Source organism: Nicotiana attenuata, chromosome 12, assembly GCF_001879085.1.
Source record: "Nicotiana attenuata strain UT chromosome 12, NIATTr2, whole genome shotgun sequence".
NCBI classification, from domain to species: Eukaryota; Viridiplantae; Streptophyta; class Magnoliopsida; order Solanales; family Solanaceae; genus Nicotiana; species Nicotiana attenuata.
The window spans coordinates 21,898,669-21,920,149 of NC_032000.1; the positions used below are offsets into that span (position 1 = coordinate 21,898,669).

At 40.3% G+C, this 21,481-nt stretch overlaps 1 protein-coding gene across 3 annotated transcripts; it reads right to left on the reverse strand.

Moving 5' to 3' along the window:
* Window positions 14,865–20,975, reverse strand: LOC109235414 (pentatricopeptide repeat-containing protein At1g52640, mitochondrial-like). Of its 3 annotated transcripts, XM_019401512.1 has the most exons (3): window positions 19,259–20,975; window positions 18,364–19,179; window positions 14,865–17,233 (listed from the first exon to the last, which is right to left on the reverse strand). In XM_019401512.1, exon 1 carries the CDS (start codon window positions 20,931–20,933, stop codon window positions 19,293–19,295), a length of 1,641 nt encoding a protein of 546 aa, XP_019257057.1. In that variant the 5' UTR covers window positions 20,934–20,975; the 3' UTR covers window positions 14,865–17,233; window positions 18,364–19,179; window positions 19,259–19,292. The 3 variants fall into 3 exon arrangements, with proteins under 3 accessions (XP_019257057.1, XP_019257056.1, XP_019257055.1); XM_019401511.1 differs by having other exon boundaries at window positions 14,865–17,149; window positions 18,364–20,975; XM_019401510.1 differs by having other exon boundaries at window positions 18,364–20,975.

Sequence of the window (21,481 nt, forward strand, 5' to 3'; positions counted from 1 at the left end):
CCGCGCTCATTTCTGTGCGGCCGCGCCAACTTCCACCGCGGCCGCGCTACATTTTCACGCGGTCCGCGGTCCTCAACTTCAGAGAAGCAGAAACCAATAGTTTAAGAGCCAGCGCGGCCGCGGTCATGTTTTCGCGGTCCGGGCTGACCCCGCAGGGGTATTTTTGTCCAGTTTTTCCAGCCCAGTATAAATAGGACCTTTTTCCATTTTTAGGTCAAGTTTTATTTTTTGAAGCTGCTGAGCTCGTGAGACCGAATAGTTTAGCCATTTTTGGCACTTTTGCTCTTCAATATTGTATTTTCTTCCTAGCAATTAATTAATATGTTTACTTCTTCATCTATTTCTTTAATTTTTGCATCTAGCATGAGTAGCTAAACTCGCTAGCTAGGGTTGTGGCTCAATCCTAGTGTGGGTAATTGATGGGTGTTTCCATCTAAGGTTAGATTGATATTAGGTGTTTGCTATTTGGGTTAATTTTAGGTTTTAATTAAGGATTGGTGGTTGCAAACACTGATTCTAGCTTGGTGGGTTTAACTCTTCTTGAGAAAGAGAGTCTATAACCCCAAAATTGATCCAACAAGGAATTAGGATGGACCCATGAGAAATGGTAGTCCCAATTAACGGGTTAAACCTCGAGAGAGTAATCACCCTACTTGAACCCTAGTTGCTTGGTCTAATTGGCCTACCCAATTGGTCTCGAGAGAGTCAATTGGGCAAAATCACTCTCTCTACCGAGAGGTGTGAGAGTGGGTACAATTTTGCAACGGTTATAGCATAAGCCCCAAATATGTCAATCTATCCTTAGTAGCATCTACCCGTTAGTTAACCACCTAGGTAATGCCACGACACTAGTGCCTTTCTCTATATTAATTACAACTTAGCAATATTCCCGTAGCATAATTTAGTTTCAATCATTAGCTTTATAAAGGTAGATATAGAAATCAAAAACCAAATATGTTTGAAGAGATATTAGAAGCACAACCGCAGTTCTAGACTAAATAGACATTACAACTCCACTACTAGCTCCCTGTGGAAATTCGATCCCGAACCACTATTCGGGTAAAAGTTGTTGCGACCCGCTCTTCCTACCTTAGTGTAGTGTTGAGTCGGCAGTGATCAGTACACCTACCACAAGATACATAAAATGGGAACGGGTGGCACGCCTGCCACAAGATACATGAAATGGGAGCGGGTGGCACGCCTGCCACGAGATACATGAAATGGGAGCGGGTGGCATACCTGCCACGAGATACATAAAATGGGAGCGAGTGGCACGCTTGCCACGAGATACATGAAATGGGAGCGGGTGGCACGCCTGCCACAAGATATGAGAAATGGGATCGGGGTGCACGCTTGCAACAAGATGTGAAAAGAAATTGAAATCTATTTTTTTTTTCCTTATTCTTATTAGTGGTTGGATTTTGATCCCTTTATAATTCTATTGATATTCTGTTTTTACCTGTTATTCCTCGAAGCATGTTTTCCCCTCCCATCTTTACTTGTTTACTTATGTATTTCTTTTCCACTGTATATATATTTGAACTGCACAGGTTTATGTGGTAGTCTAGTCCTAGCCTCGTCACTACCTCGTCGAGGTTAGGCTAGGCACTTACCAGCACATAGGTTCGCTTGTGCTGATGCTACACTCTGCACTCTTTTATGCAGATCCCAGTGCTGTTGACTTCGGATAGTAGATCAGTTGGCTACCTTCAGACCACGCGGAGATCCAAGGTAGGCCTGCAGGCGTCCGCAGGCCCTGGCGTCTCCTCTATCTTCTATTTCCTGTTTCATTTTCCTTATTTCAGAAACAGTGTACTGTTATTTCTTCAGACTTTGTGTGTAGTGAATCTTAGATTGTCTGTGACACCGTGACACCAGGTTTTGGGTGATTAAGGCTTAAGTAGTTGTAATAGATACAGATTTCAGAGATTATTTTGTTTTCTTCCGCTTAATCTAAATTTTCCGATGTTTATACGTTATTGCTTTTATATTTTTAAAAGGAAATAATTGGATAATGAAGTAATTAGTTCAAGGAATTTGCTTACCTAGCTCACATTAGTAGGCGCCATCACGACTCCCGAGGGTAGGAAATCCAGGTCGTGACAGGTTGGTATCAAAGATTTAGGTTACATGGGTCTCACAGTTCACAGACAAGCTTAGTAGAGTCTGAGGGATCGGTACGGAGACTTCTGTATTTATCGCCAGAGGCTACAGAGTTAGGAAAATTTCACATCTTTTCTTTCCTGTCGTGCGGCTTGGTTTCTCAATGCTGATTGAATTTCTATTATATTCTCTCGCAGATGCCGAGAACACGCGCTTCCTCATCCGCTGACCAGCAGCCCGAGCCCCCAACAGCAGCTCCCACGAGGGGCAGAGGGCGAGGCCAAGGCCATGCTAGAGGCCGAGGTAGGAGCAGAGCTCAACCCAGAGCAGCAGCACCAGCAGCGGAGCCTCAGGTTGACTTTGATGATGAGGTTCCGGCCCCAGCAGCTCCGGTGGGCCCAGCTTAGGTCCCAGAGGCGTTTATTGCTACCCCAGTACTCCAGGATGCTCTGGTCCGTCCAGTGGGCCTTATGGAGAGTGTCACCAGGGTAGGCTTGCTTCATGTAGCACCAGCCGTCTCTCATGCTGGAGGAGGAGCCCAGACTCCTGCCACTTGCACTCCAGAGTAGGTAGGTCCCCAGTTTCAAACTCCAGCAGTTTCGCCAGTTGGAGCAGTTTAGCCGGGTGTGGTAGCCCAGGCCGGTGATGGAGCAGCTATGTCTGCCGATGCTTTGTGGAGGTTGGATAGGTTCACCAAGCTCTTCACTACTACTTTTAGCGGTGCATCTTCTGAGGATCCCCAGGATTATCTAGACAGTTTTCATGAGGTTCTCAGGAACATGAGGATAATTGAGACCAATGGGGTCGATTTTGCCACTTTTCGCTTGTCTGGATCCTCCAAGACTTGGTGGAGAGATTATTGCTTGGCTAGACCGGCCGGATCACCATCTTTGACTTGGGAGCAGTTCATGCAGCTATTTCTGGAGAAGTTTCTCCCCATCACTCAGAGAGAGGCCTATCGGAGGCAGTTTGAACGCCTCCAGCAGGGTTCTATGAGTGTTACCCAGTATGAAACCAGATTCATCGACTTGGCTCGTCATGCTCTTATCATACTTCCCACCGAAAAAGAGAGGGTAAGGAGGTTCATTGTTGGACTTATTCAGCCGATTCGTCTTTAGATGGCTAGGGAGACAGGGAGTGAGATCTCTTTTCAGGAGGCGGCCAATGTGGCCAGGAGAGTGGAGATGGTTCTGTCACAGGGAGGTGGTCATGGGTCGGACAAGAGGCCCCATCATTCAGGCAGACTTAGCGATACCTCGTCTGGACGTAGGGATTCGTATGGTAGAGGCCATCCTCCTAGGCCTTTTTAGTCGGCACTCCAGGTTTATTACGGTGCTTCAGGCGGCCGTAGTCCTCAGATGCAACATTCTGATCAGCAGTCCTACAGTGCACCACCAGCTCCTATCAGTGCACCGCCGCTTCAGAGCTTTCAGGGTCGTCAGCCCCAGCAGCCGAGGGCTTGCTTTACTTGTGGCGACACAAGTCACATTGCTAGGTATTGTCCTCGAGCACCGAGTAGCTCTCTGCATCAGGGTTCCCGTGCCATGGTTCAGGCACCGAGTGTTCCACAGCCCGCCCAGCCAGCTAGAGGTAGGGGTAGAGGTGCTAGAGGTGGAGGTAGAGGCCCTAGAGGTGGAGCTCAGGCCGCTAGAGGTGGAGGCCAGCCAGCAGCAGGCCATCCCAGAGATGTAGTTCAGGGTGGTGGGGCCCAGCCCCGATGTTATGCTCTTCGAACCAGGCCCGAGGTTGAGGCTTCCGATGGAGTTATTACAGGTACTGTTTTGGTTTGTGATAGAGATGCTTCAGTGTTATTTGATCCAGGGTCTAAATACTCGTATGTGTCATCTTATTTTGCACCGTATCTGGTTATGCCTAATGATTCTTTGAGTGATCCTGTTTATGTGTCTAAACCGGTGGGTGATTCTATTATGGTAGACCGAGTCCATCGCTCTTGTATAGTCATGATTGGGGGTCTTGAGACTCGTGTCGATTTGTTGCTTCTGGACATGGTTGATTTCGATGTTATATTGGGATGGACTAGTTATCACCTTATCACGCTATTTTGGACTGTCATGCCAAGACTGTGACCTTAGCCTTACCGGGTTTACCTCGTTTGGAGTGGAGAGGGACTCCTGGTCATTCTACCCGCAGTGTTATCTCTTATATGAAGGCTCGACATATGGTCGAGAAGGGGTGTCTGGCCTATTTGGCCTATGTTCGTGATTCTAGTGCTGAGGTTCCTCCTATTGAGTCGGTGCCCGTTGTTCGTGAGCATCCGGAGGTATTCCCTTTAGACCTGCCGGGTATGCCACCAACAGGGACATTGACTTTTGCATTGATTTGGCTGCACTCAGCCTATTTCTATCCTGCCCTATCGTATGGCCCCGCCTGAGTTGAAAGAGTTGAAGGAGTAGTTGCAATACTTGCTTGAGAAGGGTTTCATTAGACCTAGTGTTTCGCCTTGGGGTGCGCCAGTGTTGTTTGTTAAGAAGAAGGATGGATCGATGAGGATGTGTATTGATTACCGACAATTGAATAAGGTTACAATCAAGAATAAGTATCCGCTGCCGAGGATTGATGATTTGTTTGATCAACTTCAGGGTGCCAAGGTATTTTCAAAGATTGACTTGAGATCTGGCTACCATCAGTTGAGGATTAGGGCATCCGATGTCCCTAAGACAGCTTTCTGCACTCGGTACGGGCATTATGAGTTCCTGGTGATGTCATTCTGGTTAACAAATGCCCCAGCAACTTTTATGGATTTGATGAACTGAGTGTTCAGGCCTTACTTGGATTCATTCGTGATAGTCTTCATTGATGATATTTTAATATATTCCCGCAGCCGGGAGGAGCACGAGCAGCATCTTAGAGTGGTTCTTCAGACTTTGAGGGACAGTCAGTTGTACGCCAAGTTTTCGAAGTGTGAGTTCTGGTTGGGTTCAGTTGCATTCCTAGGTCATGTGTTGTCAGCAGAGGGTATTCAGGTTGATCCGAAGAAGATTGAGGCAGTCAAGAACTAGCCTAGACCAGCATCAGCTACAGAGATCCGGAGTTTCTTGGGTTTGGCAGGCTACTATCATCGGTTCGTGGAGGGGTTTTCATCTATCGCAGCCCCGATGACCAGGTTGACCCAGAAGGGTGCCCAGTTCAGATGGTTGGATGAGTATGAGGCGAGCTTTCAGAAGCTCAAGATAGCTCTGACTACGGCACCGGTGTTGGTTTTGCCCACAGGTTCAGGGCTTTATACCATTTATTGTGATGCATCTTGTATTGGACTTGGTACGGTATTGATGCAGGATGGCAGGGTCATTGCCTATGCTTCATGGCAGTTGAAGATTCATGAGAAGAACTATCCGATTCATGATTTGGAGTTGCCAGCCATTGTTCACGCGTTGAAGATTTGGAGGCATTATCTGTATGGCGTGGCATGTGAGGTGTTCACGGATCACAAGAGTCTTCAATATTTGTTCAAGCAAAAGGAGTTGAATTTGAGGCAGAGGAGGTGGTTGGAGTTGTTGAAGGATTATGATATCACCATCTTATATCATCCGGGAAAGGCCAATGTGGTGGCCGATGCCCTTAGTAGGAAGTCAGCCAATATGGGCAGTCTAGCTTATATTCTGTTCGGCGAGAGACGCTTGCTTTGGATGTTCAGGCTTTGGCCAACCAGTTCGTGAGATTGGATGTTTCTGAGCCCCGCCGTGTGCTAGCTTGCACAGTCGCTCGTTCTTCATTATTGGAGCGCATCCGAGATCGGCAGTATGATGATCCCTATTTGTGTGTCCTTAGAGACACGGTGCAGCACGGAGGTGCCAAGCNTTTTTGCATCTAGCATGAGTAGCTAAACTCGCTAGCTAGGGTTGTGGCTCAACCCTAGTGTGGGTAATTGATGGGTGTTGCCATCTAAGGTTAGATTGATATTGGGTGTTTGCTATTTGGGTTAATTTTAGGTTTTAATTAAGGATTGGTGGTTGCAAACACTGATTCTAGCTTGGTGGGTTTAACTCTTCTTGAGAAAGAGAGTCTACGACCCCAAAATTGACCCAACAAGGAATTGGGATGGACCCATGAGAAATGGTAGTCCCAATTAACGGGTTAAACCTCGAGAGAGTAATCACCCTACTTGAACCCTAGTTGCTTGGTCTAATTGGCCTACCCAATTGGTCTCGAGAGAGTCAATTGGGCAAAATCACTCTCTCTACCGAGAGGTGTGAGAGTGGGTACAATTTTGCAACGGTTATAGCATAAGCCCCAAATATGTCAATCTATCCTTAGTAGCATCTACCCGTTAGTTAACCACCTAGGTAATGCCACGACACTAGTGCCTTTCTCTATATTAATTACAACTTAGCAATATTCCCGTAGCATAATTTAGTTTCAATCATTAGCTTTATAAAGGTAGATACAAGAAATCAAAAACCAAATATGTTTGAAGAGATATTAGAAGCACAACCGCAACTCTAGACTAAACAGACATTACAACTCCATTACTAGCTCCCTGTGGAAATTCGATCCCGAACCACTATTCGGGTAAAAGCTATTGAGACCCGCTCTTCCTACCTTAGTGTAGTGTCGAGTCGGCAGCGATCACCCTGCACATCTCAATCCAATGGAATTGCGGAAAGGAAAAACTGTACATTAAAGAAAATGATGAATTCTTTATTAATAAGTTCCGGATTACCGCAGAGTTTGTAGGGGGAAGCTATCCTTACAGCTAACCGAATACTCAACAGAGTACCCCATAGCAAAATGCAATCTATTCCATATGAATAATGGAAAGGAAGAAAACCCAACTTGAAATATTTCAAAGTGTGGGGTGTCTAGCAAAGGTACAAGTACCTTGATCCAAAAGGGTAAAAATCGGACCAAAAACTTGTCGCGCCCCCTTTTTCCTCTGCGGAAATCGGGTTTATGACATTTGGGAAGACAACTCGTTCCCTTTTGCGAATTGGGTTTAATGGAATTGAAGAGTCGCCACCTAATGATTTAAGTGCATTAGGACACTTTTAGAAGAGCTTGATTTTGGATAACCAGAGATAGGGTAAGGGCTTGAAATTATTCCAAGGGGAAGGTGTTAGGCACCCCTCAGAATCCACTAGTGTGGTTCCCGGCCAAGCTATTGTTGTGACTTAAGGTACAAATAACATATAGACAAGTAGGACTTCAAATAAGAGGGGATTTTTCACATAAAGGTTAGAAATAAATAAAATTGGAAAGCATTAGAGAGAGTTGATTTTCTTAAAACATTTTAAAAGATTTAAAAGAAACAAAGAAACAAAGGGAAGGGGGTCCTAGGTTTATTAATAATATGGATCACCCCACACAACATCCGGTAATCACTCTTACGCGTGATGTTATCGCGTGGTCATCATATCCATATCTACCCTTTCCCACCCCTTTAAGGTATTAAAGCGCGGAATGGTCTCGTTTACTTACTGCATGCTATTACCCGCCCCAATCCTATCAGTCCCGGAGGTACTTGGAACTACTAATCCTAAAGGGAGGAGGTATTGGGCTTATTTGTGGTTTCAAAAGGTAAAAATGCTAAGGCGACAAACAAAACACATATAGCAAGTTTGGGGGAGGGGAGAAACATATAAACAAACAAAAAGGCTCAAACAGACCTCCTTTAAGCAAAGAAAAGCACATAGTTTAGCATGTCTTACACGTACTATTTAAGGGTCTGATTAAAACTTAAAAGCTGGGGCAGGCTGATTTATTACATATTTCCAGATAAGAAGTCCGAATTAGGCTTGCCTGCTGGTCGTAATTGATAAAGACTGATGCAGTTTAAAACTTTACCCTAAGGCTTGCCTAGGTGTGGGACAAGAGCTCCTATAGACATGATATCTACTGATTTCAGAAAAGAATGAAATAGATTAAATACATACCGATTAAGAGGGGTTACCAGATTATTCAAGAAAAGCAAACTTTAGCAAAAGTTACAGGTTCTGCAAGCATTATTACTGGTTTTAGACTCATAACCGAGTGGAAACGTTTCAGACTTGGTTGATAGGTCCTATAGGCATGCTTTCTACGCGTTGTTGATTTTAAACACTTTTATAGATATGAAAAAAAATGCAGAAAACCTACAACATGATATCTAGGTGTTACATTTTATTACGAACATGACATCTGATTACATTTTTGGTTATTAGGACCTATAGACAAGTTTGCCTAGTGAAAAGCGGATATGCAAGAATCAAAAGGGACCTATAGGCATATTTTCTACATGCGTGTGCAGAAGCTATAGACATAATATCTACATGGAAGTGCAGGATCCCTATAGTCATGGCATCTAAATGAGAATGCTGAAGTTCTTATAGACATGGTAACTAAATGAGAATGCAGAAGTCCTTACAGACATGGTAACTAAATGAGAATGCAGAAATGCTTATAGGCATGAAAAATGCAAGAATCTTATATCATGGTAGCTATATGAAAATGCAGAAATCTTTTAGGTATGGTAGCTATATGAAAAATGCTGAAATTAGAGATTCCTATAGGCAAGTTATCTACTCTTTTTACATGCATGGTTACCCCTCCCTTTTCACTAACCATCCCCGAAAGTTTACTACAAAGTAATTACAGTCCAAAGAAAATAAAAAAAATACATTAGGAATTGAAAATTACAACCAAGGAGAGCCTGATTCAGACTTCCTGTCTAAAGTATGAGTAAACCAACTCCAAAGATCAGATTTCAAAGCCTTTCTCTCATTTGGGGTGTGTCAGAGTTCCCTAAGAGCCTCACATGAACTCCGGGCAGTGCTTACACCCCAAATACATTACCAGACTAGGACATAGTGCAGTGCGGAAAAGACAGCCCTCAAGTGCCCAAGTTCAGAGGGAACTCAAGGTCCCAAGGCAAGGCTCACAAGAGGGGGGCAGAACTTAGGAACNCAAGAAGTAAAGAGCAGGCTAGTAGGCATAACCCAACAATGGGAGATGCTGGCACACCCATAAGCCTACTGGAACACATTGTTTAGATGTCAGGGTCCCCTAAGGGATCAAGTTTAATCCATAGTCAATAACTTGCATATTGCCATGTTTTAAACTGTAACTCAAAGCACACAAAGGGAATAGGGAGGAGGGGTTCATAACAGAAACAAGCAAAGAAAACAACATGCTAGTTTAAGTATTTAAATCTGCAGAAGTAATAAAGTAGACATAGATGTAGAAAGCTGTAAGTAAACACATTGTGGTGATGCTGAAAATTAAATTAGAATATACTAGTTTCAAAGGAAACAAACAAAAAGAAAGTGCAGTAGTCATGTGAAAGCCACAGAATAGACAAGAAGAGAGTGCTAGTAAGAGTTCAGAAGAGATTGTAAAGTAGTAGTGGAGGATTGTTAATCATGTGTGTTGTGTGTTAATGAATCGTGTATTTATAGTGTAAAAGTCATGAGGAAATAAGGTAAGAAAATAATTGAAGAACTGATTGTCAATCAATTACACAAGACTCCCTTTTAATTAAGGGATTCAGATTCAAACGGGTATAAACCAATTAAGGAAAGAAATTAATCAAACATTTTGTGCAAAGTAGGCAATTAGGGGTGAGTACATAAAAGTTATTTAAGGACGAGGTTTTGACAATACACGGTTTGTGCAAATAAGGTAAGGAGATCAATTAACAACCAGTAAATCAAAAGGGTCCGAGATTTTGTATGAATGAACCAAGTCAGAAAGATGGAAAAGGGTTTTACTTAGGTCGAGTAACAGAGAAAAATCAGTAAACAATGGAAAGAACTCAATCAGGCTATATTCAGAAGGAAGCTTGAACTAATTGCAAATTCGAAAATCATTTAGAGGGAAATTCATCATATATAAAGAGCATGTGAGCATGAAAGAAGACTGGCATGTTATTGTAAAATCTATAGAGAAATCCAGTGTAGAAGAGTTTTAGTAAAAAGGTCAAAATCACATGAAAACAAGGAAGCCCAAACTCAATTCAAAGACTCGAAGAGTTAGGGGTTCTAAAATAAAACCCTAGTTCAATCAAATATATGATCAAACCTGGCAGAACCCCCAAATTTTAGGGTTTCTGCCTTGAATCAAGTACATAGATGAGAAGACAAGTGGTCGAAGCAGGCTCAGAGGTTTCAGAGAAGAACTGAAACCTCTTGCATGCTTCTATCAACAACAAAACTCAAGGTAACAGGCAAAACACAGTAGAAGCACTCGAAGAAAAATAGAGGAAAACACTGATAAGAGCAGTAAACATGCTTAAGAAGTTTTTCAGAAGAAAATTAAACAGGGCTTAGTAGAAGGAAAGTAAGGAAACTTAGGAACTTAGCAGGAAAGTACAATAGGAGAAACATGCTGGAACATAGTAGAAGAAGAATATAATAGAAAAGCATATGAGAACACAGTACGGAAAACATGGTAGCGGAACATACAAGCATGGAGCGTATAAAACACATACAAGAACGGAGTATGAAACTCAGTAGAAGAACGTACAAGAACAGATATACAAGAACGTGGTAGATAAAAACATAGGAGCACAGTAGAGGTAAATACACAAAAAGAAAAGAAATTCAGTGAAACACTTAAACATTTTTTCTGAAAATCCTAGATCGGAAAGAAAGATTTTAAAAAAAAGAAGTAATTTCGAAAGAAAAGTTAGGAAAATCGTTTGAAAAACTCAAGGAAAGCACAGATATACAACGAATCTAAAGAAATCGGAGAAAACCTCGGAGAGTTAGGGTTTCAGAAGAACCCTAGAAACGAGAAAGGCTTTTAAAGGTCACCGATCTGAGTCGGAGAGGTTAGAAACAGGCTCAAACAACTATAGTACGCCGGAGCAAGGCCGGAGATGGCTGGAGAACTTCGAATCGACGGAGGTCTGGGTTCGAACCTTCGAGGTCAGGCCTCGAATCTGCAGGTATCAAGCATATATGAGCAATAGGAGGTGAGTATAGGGCTCTCACAGCCTGGGAAGCCATGGATTCCGGTGGGTTTCACGGTGGGAGATGGTGAGACGATTAAGGTTCAGAGGAGGTTCGAGAGAGTTTGAGGGGGTGAAGGGATTCAAAGGGGCTGTTTAGGTGAAAATGATTTAGGGTTAAGGGGTGTTGGTGGGTTAAAAAAGGAATGGAGGGATCGTGGCCGTTGATCCTTTTGATCAACGGCCTGGATTTATTGGAGAGCCGGCGCGGGTTGGATTACATTGGGTCATGGGCGGGTAGTTTAGGAATTGGTCCGGTCCGATTGAGATTGAAATTGGGTTAATTGGGGTGGTTGATTTGGGCTAAAATTGAAATAAATAGGACTAGATTTTAAATAGCCAATTTTCCCTTTTTATTTTATAAAAATAGTAAAATGATTTCTGCAGACAAATTAAAGGTACTAAATTAATTAATAATATATAAATATTAGATTAAAAATACTAGAATCAAATTTATAATTATAAACGCAATTAATTCTTAAAACAGGCTAATATTGCAATTATATGCAATTTAGCCTTAAAATACTAAATAAATTTGTAAAAAATGTGCAAAAATTACCTTAGCTATTTTGGTATAAATATGAAAATACAATAAATGAATCACAAAAATGATCATTTGGGGAATAGTTATTGATTTTTATTGATAAAATATGGCAATAAAATTGGTTTAACAATCTTTAAAAATTAAAGAAAAATAGGAAAATTCTTGGACATACTTATATATGCATTCATATGATATTTGAAAGGTATTTTGTATATAAAAATATACAGGGAAAAATTGGGTATCAACAAAACTGTAGATTGTGTTTTCATTGGATATGCTACAAACAGTAAAGCATGTCGGTTTTTGGTTCATAAATCTGATAATCCCGAAATTCATGTTAATACGGTAATTGAATCAGATAATGCTGAATTCTTTGAAAGCGTCTATCCGTATAAAACTGAATGCGAGTCGTTAAGTGAAAGACCTAAAAGACCATGGGAAGAACCAAAGGAAAATACTCCAAGTGAAGAATATCCAAGGCGCCGCAAACGTCAAAGAACATTTACTTCCTTTGGACCAGATTTTGTGACATTCTTGCTTGAAATGAGCCTCAAACTCAAAGCAGCTATGTCATCTTCTGATTCAGTATTTTGGAAAAAGGCAGTTAATAGTGAGATTCAATCAATTTTGGATAACCATACATGGGAATTGGTTGATCTTTCGCCAGGAAATAAGCCTTTAGGTTCGAAATGGATCTTTAAACGGAAAATGAAAGCTGATGGCACTATTCACAAATATAAGGCAAGACTTGATGTCAAAGGTTATAGACAAAAGGAAGGCCTTGATTACTTTGACACTTACTCGCTAGTAACGAGGATAATATCTATTAGGGTGTTAGTGGCACTAGCGGCCGTGTATGGTCTTGAAATTCATCAAATGCATGTTAAAACATCTTTCTTAAATGGAGAATTGGAGGAAGAGATTTACATGGAACAACCTGAGGGTTTTGTGGTTTCGGCTAAAGAAAAAGAAGTGTCCAAACTTGTTAAGTCGCTTTATGGACTTAAACAAGCACCAAAATAATGGCATGCCAAATTTGACCAAACAATGTTGGCAAATGGGTTTAAAATCAACGAGTGTGACAAATGTGTTTACATTAAAAACACTCAAGAATATGTTGATGACATGTTGATAATGAGCAAAAACATGGTAGATATAAATGCTACTAAACGTATGCTAGCCAGCAAATTCGACATGAAGGGCTTAGGAGTTGCTGATATGATCTTAGGAATTAGAATTCACAAGACTCCACAAGGTCTAGCATTATTACAGTCTCACTATATTGCAAAGACTCCAATTGACGTGAATTATGCACTTCAAAAGAATGAAGGTGAAAGTGACTCACAACTGAACTATGCAAGAGTATTGGGAAGTTTGATGTATATCATGAATTGTACGCGACCAGATATAACATGTGCTATTAGCAAACTGAGTCGGTTTACAAGTAATCCCAATCAAATATATTGGATGGCAATGAAACAAGTTTTAGGGTATCTGAAACATACTCAAGATTATGCTCTGCATTATAACAAATATCCCTCCGTGATCGAGGGATATAGTGATGAAAATTGGATTACCAGATCTTCTAAAGTTAAATTCACAAGTGGATGTGTTTTCACAATTGGGGGTGGAGCAGTGTCTTGGAAATCATCCAAACAAACGTGCATCGCCCGTTCTACAATGGAATCTGAATTCATTGCTTTAGATAAGGCCGGTGAAGAAGCTGAATGGCTCCGGAATTTCTCGGAAGATATTCCATTTTGGCCCAAACCTTTGGCATCTACATGTAAAGCGGCAACAGGCAGGGTAGAGAACGTTATGTATAACGGAAAATCTCGTCACATACGACGGAGACACAATACCGTTAGACAACTACTCTCTAGTGGTGTTATCACTATTGACTATGTAAAGTCAAGAGATAACGTGTCGGATCCACTTACAAAAGGCCTATCTAGAAAGGCGGTTGAAAGATCATCAAAGGGAATGGGGTTAAGACCTAGGACAAGTCATCATGGCGATAACTCTACCTAGCAGACTCGAGATCCTAAGAGCTAGGTTCAAAGAGATCAAACAAAGTTATGAAAGACGGTTCAACATCGTCAAATAACTCAACCCATTCTCGTGATGAAGACAATGTTTAAAAATCAGGGTAAAGCACTAAGGGTTTTGATGAGTCAATAAAGCTTAAAGTTTTTTTTAATGATTTGCTAAGTCTGGCAGGAAATGATCAGATAATGTGTCTATAGGATTACACGTTTAGAAATCACCTTTGTGAGTGTGAAGTGTAAGCCGCTTCAAGGGGAATGAAAGTCTTTGCACTCATGAAACCAGGCAGTGTTCATGGCTGAAACGAACAAAACCGTGAGAACCATAGATGGTTAAGGGTTGATTATGTGACTTATATTGTCTAGGTATACAACAAAGCACGACGGTTCAAAGATATCAAATCTATCAATTGACCGAGTATATCCGGTATAAGTTCACTACGGAAAGTTCAAAGGGAAACCTACTTATCCAGATGCAATTAATCATTGCATGTAAATCACATACTCGTCCGTCCATTCCTTTGCCTTATAGCCATTCCCTATTCATGTGGGGTATTGTTGGGATTAAAGATTAGTGAATGGGGAATGGAGGGAAGAAAGTGGAGAGAAAGTGAGCTCCCTTTTACTTTGGAAAGAGCAAAGTATCCCTCATTGGTGGTGGAAAGAAAAGTTAATGTGCTTATATTGAGAAAGCACTTCTCTTGGTGTTAAATGGGTTGGAAAGAAAGTAAGTTTCGCGTCGCCGTCATCGTTGCTCTCGGCTTCGGCTTCGGATTTGGTCAACGAGTGATTGATTAATATTTTTGGACAAAATTTCTTTCAATTATTTAATTAATTAACGAAAATTCAACCCGAAATAACCCAGGATCCACGACGCGACCTGGTCCGTTTCTTACCCAGATTATTTTAAATCCTTTTTCCCGCAATATTTCAAACAAAAATATTTCCACCTGTTCCAACAGCCATGGTTGTTTCTGAAAGGTTGCAATCCTTTTCAGAAACAGTGCCAGGAAAGCTATAAATATGTCTTGATCCTAAAATCTTTTCGTACGAAATTTTCTGATCTTCTTCTTCTTATGCACAAAATTTTCCAGTGTGTTTTACAACCATTGAGTGGTTCGAAGTTCATCAGAGTTTTTGGTACCAATACAGTGCTGAGTTAAATAGTTCTATACTGGGAGGATAATATTCCAAAACCTTGGGTACTTGAGGGGAATAATTTCCTTAAGGACACACAGTACATTCAGTGGGCTCGATCTTTTCCGAATTATATTTTGAGATTGCGCTTCTAATTATATATATACATTTCTGCTATACTACTCCTGTTTTCTGTTTTTATTGTTCCAGAAATATTACTGTTTCTTTATATTATAGCATTACAGTTTGACTAACAGATATTTCTGCCTATCAGCCCATAAAATCTCTGTCAATGTCCTGCCACACTAGTAGCTTCCCAGATATGGGTTGAGAACCACCAGGCAAAGACTAAGTGTGCCACACCTTAATCTGCGATGTCACACACTGGACATACTTTGTTAACATTCATTAAGTGTGCCACACTTAATGAATGTGCCACCAGGCAAAGACCAAGTGTGCCACACTTTAATCTGCAATGTCATACTGGACATACTTTGTTAACATTCATTCTCCACTTCTCTAATATGAAACTCCACATGCCTTGGTTATTACATACCAATCTCCTCCATGTAACCTTTGGAAATAAATGGAAACTCCCCTCTTAGCTTATGATAGACAACTTTAATAGAAAACCTCTGTATTCTCCTTATTTCTATCGATTGATCTCCAGCCTCAATGAAGAATTTCCTGGCATTCATAACCTTTTAAACAACCCAAGATGCCTGCTTTGGTGTTTCTTCCAGGATATCCCTCTTTTTCCCATAGTTAGCATGTATTCATTTTACCCAAAGTTTATCTTTTTTTCACAAATAAATTCCACCACAACTTGCTAATTGCAGCTCCTGATAGGTTAACAACTGCCAAAGCCGTCCTGCTAAAGAACAGTGTGAGGGTGTCTTATGCAACCCCTTAAAAGCTCGCATTGCTGCAACCATCTTATCCATGTATATGTTCGGATAGTAAGTAGCCAGTAATATGTTCGGATAGTAACTCCTCTCGACAAGAGGTTATCCCCCAAGTTCCATCAGGCCATCACCAGTTGCCAAATAAATAGTTAGTTCTGTAGGAATGAACAGAGCCTGAAGGATGAGGGCAGTTCCATTTGGTGTAAAAGGGCACTTCCCACTGCTTCTCCAAATATGAGCCATTTATTAGATCCAAGGTTTCATATCCCCCCGCCGAGCTTCTATATGATTTACCAATATAGGAGAAAGACTGGAGTACTCACGTTAACTGTAAGCTACCATGTCAGACTGAAATCGCACATGAAGTGATAAGAAGGATTCTGGTAGCTTGTAGAAGCTCAAATGCTTTCTTCTCCAATGCTCTGTTAAAGCAAAGTGCTATAACGAGAATGAAAGTGCAGCTTTTGCATGCAGCAGGGTACCTAAGATATTGAAATAACAAGTACGCCAAATGAAAAAGTTAGAATAAGCATTACTCGTAATGAATAACTAAATCCTCTGAAGAGCAGCCTGCAGAAATGATCGGTCTAAGGATTTCAAGGAAACTTTAGTTACCAGTTAGTACCTATACTTTCTTCAAATCATTCTCTTTTCTTGTTTCTTGTTTCTTTTTTTTTCTTTTTTTTTTTATTCTTTTTGAGATAAGGAACCCTCCTTTGACTCAATGCAGAGAGCGATTGAAAACAACATGCTCCAGCACAAAGAACGTTCTCAATAAAGTTTACTGCAATCAACTCTTGCATGTTCTTTTGATGCAATGTCATCCGAAAGCTCCTTTACCACTTCAGCAAAGCCATTCAAGTTGGAAGAAATAGTTTCGTCACTTTATGTCAAATATACCAACAAAACTACAAAAATATGATGCCAAAAAGTCATTCAGAGTGATGATCAGATAGAGTAGTCAACAAATGCTAGATTCAGAAGGAATCTCTAAAGAATGTAAAGCCACATAGGTTCAAGAAGACAATTGTCCTGTTGATAACACAAGAGACCATAATGATTCAACAACTCAAAGACCATAAGGATCCTAAAAGACTCATTAAGTACCTTTAGCCTACAAAATTCCAACAGAAAAGAAAATGATGTAACAAAAATAAAGCTCAGAAAATTGATTATATTGATTCATTCAAGTATGCAGCCACTTCAAACTTGGGCAAATCAAGAGTAGAATTCAGCAACTTATCAAAAAAGAAAAAAACAAAGTAGCTTTCAGCGAAAGAGCTATTCCAACACCATCACACAACTGCATATTACGGGCATCCTTGCAAAATTGAGCTAGAATTTTACCAGCATGTATCAGTTGGCAAGACATTCCTGTAACTTTTCTAATTGTGATACACATCCCTCCTCATCTGAATCAGCCTACCATAGCAATCTACTCGAATACACCCATCACCCAATGCTGGAACAGCTGCAGCATTTCAACAACAAAAACCAAATCCGAGTGTCTTGAATTATAGGCAGTCATATGTTTGACTTAGAAAAATCAGAACCCCTATATGAAAAGGTTACAAGCAGTCAAGTACAGTTATAATTGCACCATAACTCTTTTTTCACCCATCAATCAGAGAATTGAAGAGTATAATTAATATTTGCAGCCCAAGCAGTTTAGTCAGTACTCTCAAATTTTCCCTACTATCCTATCAATATATTACTATAAAGAATAAAAGTAGTACCCTGTTTTTCAGTTAGCAATAATGTAGTTTATAATTAGACTCATGCTGCTCCTCTTACCATTTTTCTTTCAAAAAAAATAGAAGAAGAAGAAGAAAACAGCCCTTATTGGGCAATGATAGTAGATCAAAGACTTATCCAATCTAAGTGTACTTATTTTAACCCACCTCTTAGAAAACTCCGAAGTAGCTTCCGGGCGACGATAACAGACAAAGAAGGTGAACATTTTTATTTCTTTATCACTGACTTAACACAATCAAATCTTTCTATTGCGAAAAGAACTTTTTTTTTTTTAGGGGGGGGGGGGGGGGGGGGTTGGAAATTTTTTGTTGGTACACTCTTGTTAGACCAATGTCGGTAGGAATTTTTTTTAATCTTGTTCTGAGATTTGTATGCCAGTAGAAAATATAGAGAACTTCTAAAGGTTAGAGAAGCTAATTTATTAACTATTTGCACGAAACAGGTCTAAATGGAGCAAAATGGATAGCAAGGATTCATATAGCCGACCCCTATAGCTGTTGTTGTTTTGAAGGGTGGAGGAGATCAAGAAAAGAAGAGTACTAGATATCTGAAAATACATTCGCCCATAAGCTGGCTATGGCACTAGCAGCTTTTGTTTGCATCTTAAAATAATATTTGAATATGTCAAATAAGTTGCCAAACCTTAAAAATAGTTTGAACCATGACAATCAAAAGCCTTGTAATTCATCTTGTAAAGATAAAATTGACCAGTCTACCACTTGGGATGAGGGGTATGGGTGGGTACTGGGTAATATGAAAGGCTGGATAACCTAAACGACGACGTAAATATAAGTAAAAATGACTTACAAGCTACAAAAACATCAGATCCTCCAAAGGATTTAAGCAATTATTTTCATTATCACCTTACCTAGTGACTGGGGAGAACATTATTATTTAAAAAGAAAATATCAATGAAAAAGCAAACCTTACCTAAAGGAACATGCTTCTAAATTTTTGGAGGATTGTTCTATGAACTGGTAACCACCTGTTGCAATTTCCCTTCTTGGTCGATTCCCAAGCAACCAACTGTTTGACCATCACATCTGCAATCATAGACTGATACAACACTCCAGAATCACATCACCACCAGCTTTGATCTAGTAACTCCAGAAACTAGAAACTACAATAGATGCAGAAACAGCACATTCATTAATAATGTGTTTGCATCTCCAAAAAAACCCCCGGATTCAACAGTTACTTCAGAAGTCCCAACAAAAACACAGAAGGATAGCATTTCAAAAATGCACTGATTTACAAACAATAAAGGAAACTCTTATAGGTGTCTTCCAGCAATGGTTGACAGGCTCATTTAAATAGCTAACAATCTTGCTGCCCTTGTTTATTCTTGAAAAGTGATGTCTCTTCAGCGAAGTGGCTTAAGGATAGCATTTCAGAGCCCAATTTTAACCTGGGAATCCAAGTGATAACTACATGTCCTTCGTCCTTTACTGAGAGAGCCAATTGTCCAAATCCACATATCCATTCATAGAACCTCAAATAAGCTCGTTATGCAACTTGAGGTCAACATTCTTGCAAACCTGGTACTTTTCTGTTGGACCATAACTAGATCCTTTACAAGCAAATAGAGTCATTTATTTGGCTACGGATCAAGAAACTCATCACAACACCTTTTTGGCTACAGCTTGCTATTACAAAGATCAGTTAGGACAAGTTTTGCCTCTTAGGATACAGTTTGTCATCTCGGCGAGAAATAGCTTCCAAGAACGACAAAGTCAGCATCACTAGCTGCTACAAGTAAAAGCAAACAGAGAAATGTCAAGCATGCGGCGGCAAACAAACAACAGGCATTAAGAATATGTATCACCTTGACCAAAGGGATTGAGGCACATTGAACTCCTTTACTCATCACTATTAGAGCATTCTTTTTCACGTCTCAATCTGGCACGGGACTTGTTTCTTCTCATAACATTTGTTAGCTCTTGAATTAAACAAGAAGTACTTCTTTCCATTTTATCCGCAAGAATCTCTGTTTGCTCTGCAAATCCTAAGCCTATAAGTTTATTACGAATTAATTCACAGGTTTCCCCATATGGTGGGATCCCTTCATCTATCATCATTTCAAAATATTTACATGCTTCCTCAAGTTTGCCTTTCTTCTGACAGAGACCATGTATCATAACAGCGTACGTTGAGACTGAAGGATAAAATTTCCTGCCTTCCATACTCTCCCATACTTTCTCAACTCTATCAAACCTTCCGACCTTTACGAGCATTTTAAGCACCATGTTATATGTATGCCGATCTGGAAGGCAACCATTCTTCTCCATTTTTGAGATCAGCCTAAGTGCCAAATTGACTTCATTATGATCACAATGAAAAGCAAGGATTGTATTATAACTCCAACAATCAGGTTTTACCCCACGGTCAATCATCTCATCTATCAGTTGGTAAGCATCCTCAACCTTGTCACTCTTGCAGAGCTTCTTGATGATCACGTTGTACGTAAATACATTAGGCACAAGTTTGTACCTTTTCATCCGATCAAGGACCCTAAAAGCTGAATGAATATCATCCTTTACACAATAAGCACGAATAAAAACTGCATATGTAAAAGCATCAGGTTTTAGTCCCATGGACCTCATCTTCACGAACAAGTTATAGGCATCATCCATTTTTCCAGCCTTACACAGTGACTCCAAAATGCTGTTATAAGCTAACAAATCAACTGACGAACCTCTCTCAAGCATTTCATCAAACAGTTTCTGTGCCTCAATTACTTCTACAGTTTCTCCCCAGCCCCTCATCATAATGCTGTAAGATTTCACACTCAGCATGTATTCATCTTTAACTCTATCAAAGAACTGCTTCGCTTCTTTCATATGCTTTCTTTTACACAATGCAAGCAAAAGCTGATCAACATCCACTACACTCGGTGTAATCCCAAAATCAATCATTTTATCAAAACTCCTAATGGCATCAACAGGTAAATTAGCTCTACTATAAGACCTAAAGACAATCCAGAAAATATCTTGACCCAATTCACAAGATTTGTTCCTTTTTAACTCAACAAGAAAGTCCCATAACAAAGGAAACTGTTTGCTACTTCCTAAAATATCAACAAGAATGTGATAGCTTTCTTTACTATGAAGAAAACCCGATAACTTATTTGCCCATATGAAGAATCTGTGAGCTGAAAACCCAAGATTTTTGCAGCGTTTAAGGACTTGTTCAACTATGTTAGCCGAAATCTTGTCGGAGAATGGATTGAGAGCTGATTCAATGTCGTTGTGGGGATTTCTGTGATCGCTTAGGATGCGAGAGAGTTCACTTATTAGGTGGGAATTAGAGTGTTGTGGGTCTGTGGTGGAAGTGAAATTAGCTCTGTGCAAAAGGCATGTGAAGTGATGAGCAGAGAATAATGGAAGGGGATAGTGTGGGAAGATTTTGGATTTCGTGGGTGGTGTGTGATTGTGATGGAAGATTGTGAGGGCGAAATAGTGAGTACTAATTCTGGCGCGAAGAAGAGTTCTTATCGCCATTAGTATGGAACTTGGGCAAGTTTCAAAACTTGGGATGTGTATATACAGAGTATAGACCCAGTCAGAGCATCCAGTAGGCTGCTCCCTCTTTCTTATTGGCCATGCAAAAAGATCATTTTTCTAGTAAAAAATGTAGTTGGGTCATCGGTGGACAAAGCATCCTGCATTCGCGGTCTGGAAAATAGTCATTCAAGGAGGGTGATGTAAACAGCCTAATCTAATAATGCAAGCATTAGTGATTGCTTACACGGCTCGAACCTGTGGCATCGATTCGATTGCGTAACATATAGGTCAAGACAACTATACCATAGCTCGAAGGTTCCCTTCATTTTTCTCATAAAACAAACAAAAATGCTAATAGCTAAATAGTAGTGTGGCTACTAAACTTTAATTTTCTTAAGAAACAAATGATTTGAGGAAAATTTCTAAACAATTTAAGTATATGCAAGATTTATCAATCCATCAAGATTGATAAACAATTAAATAAGATAGGTACAATGAAAATTATAAGTTATGATACGCCAGCATAATTGGTAAATAAGGTAAGA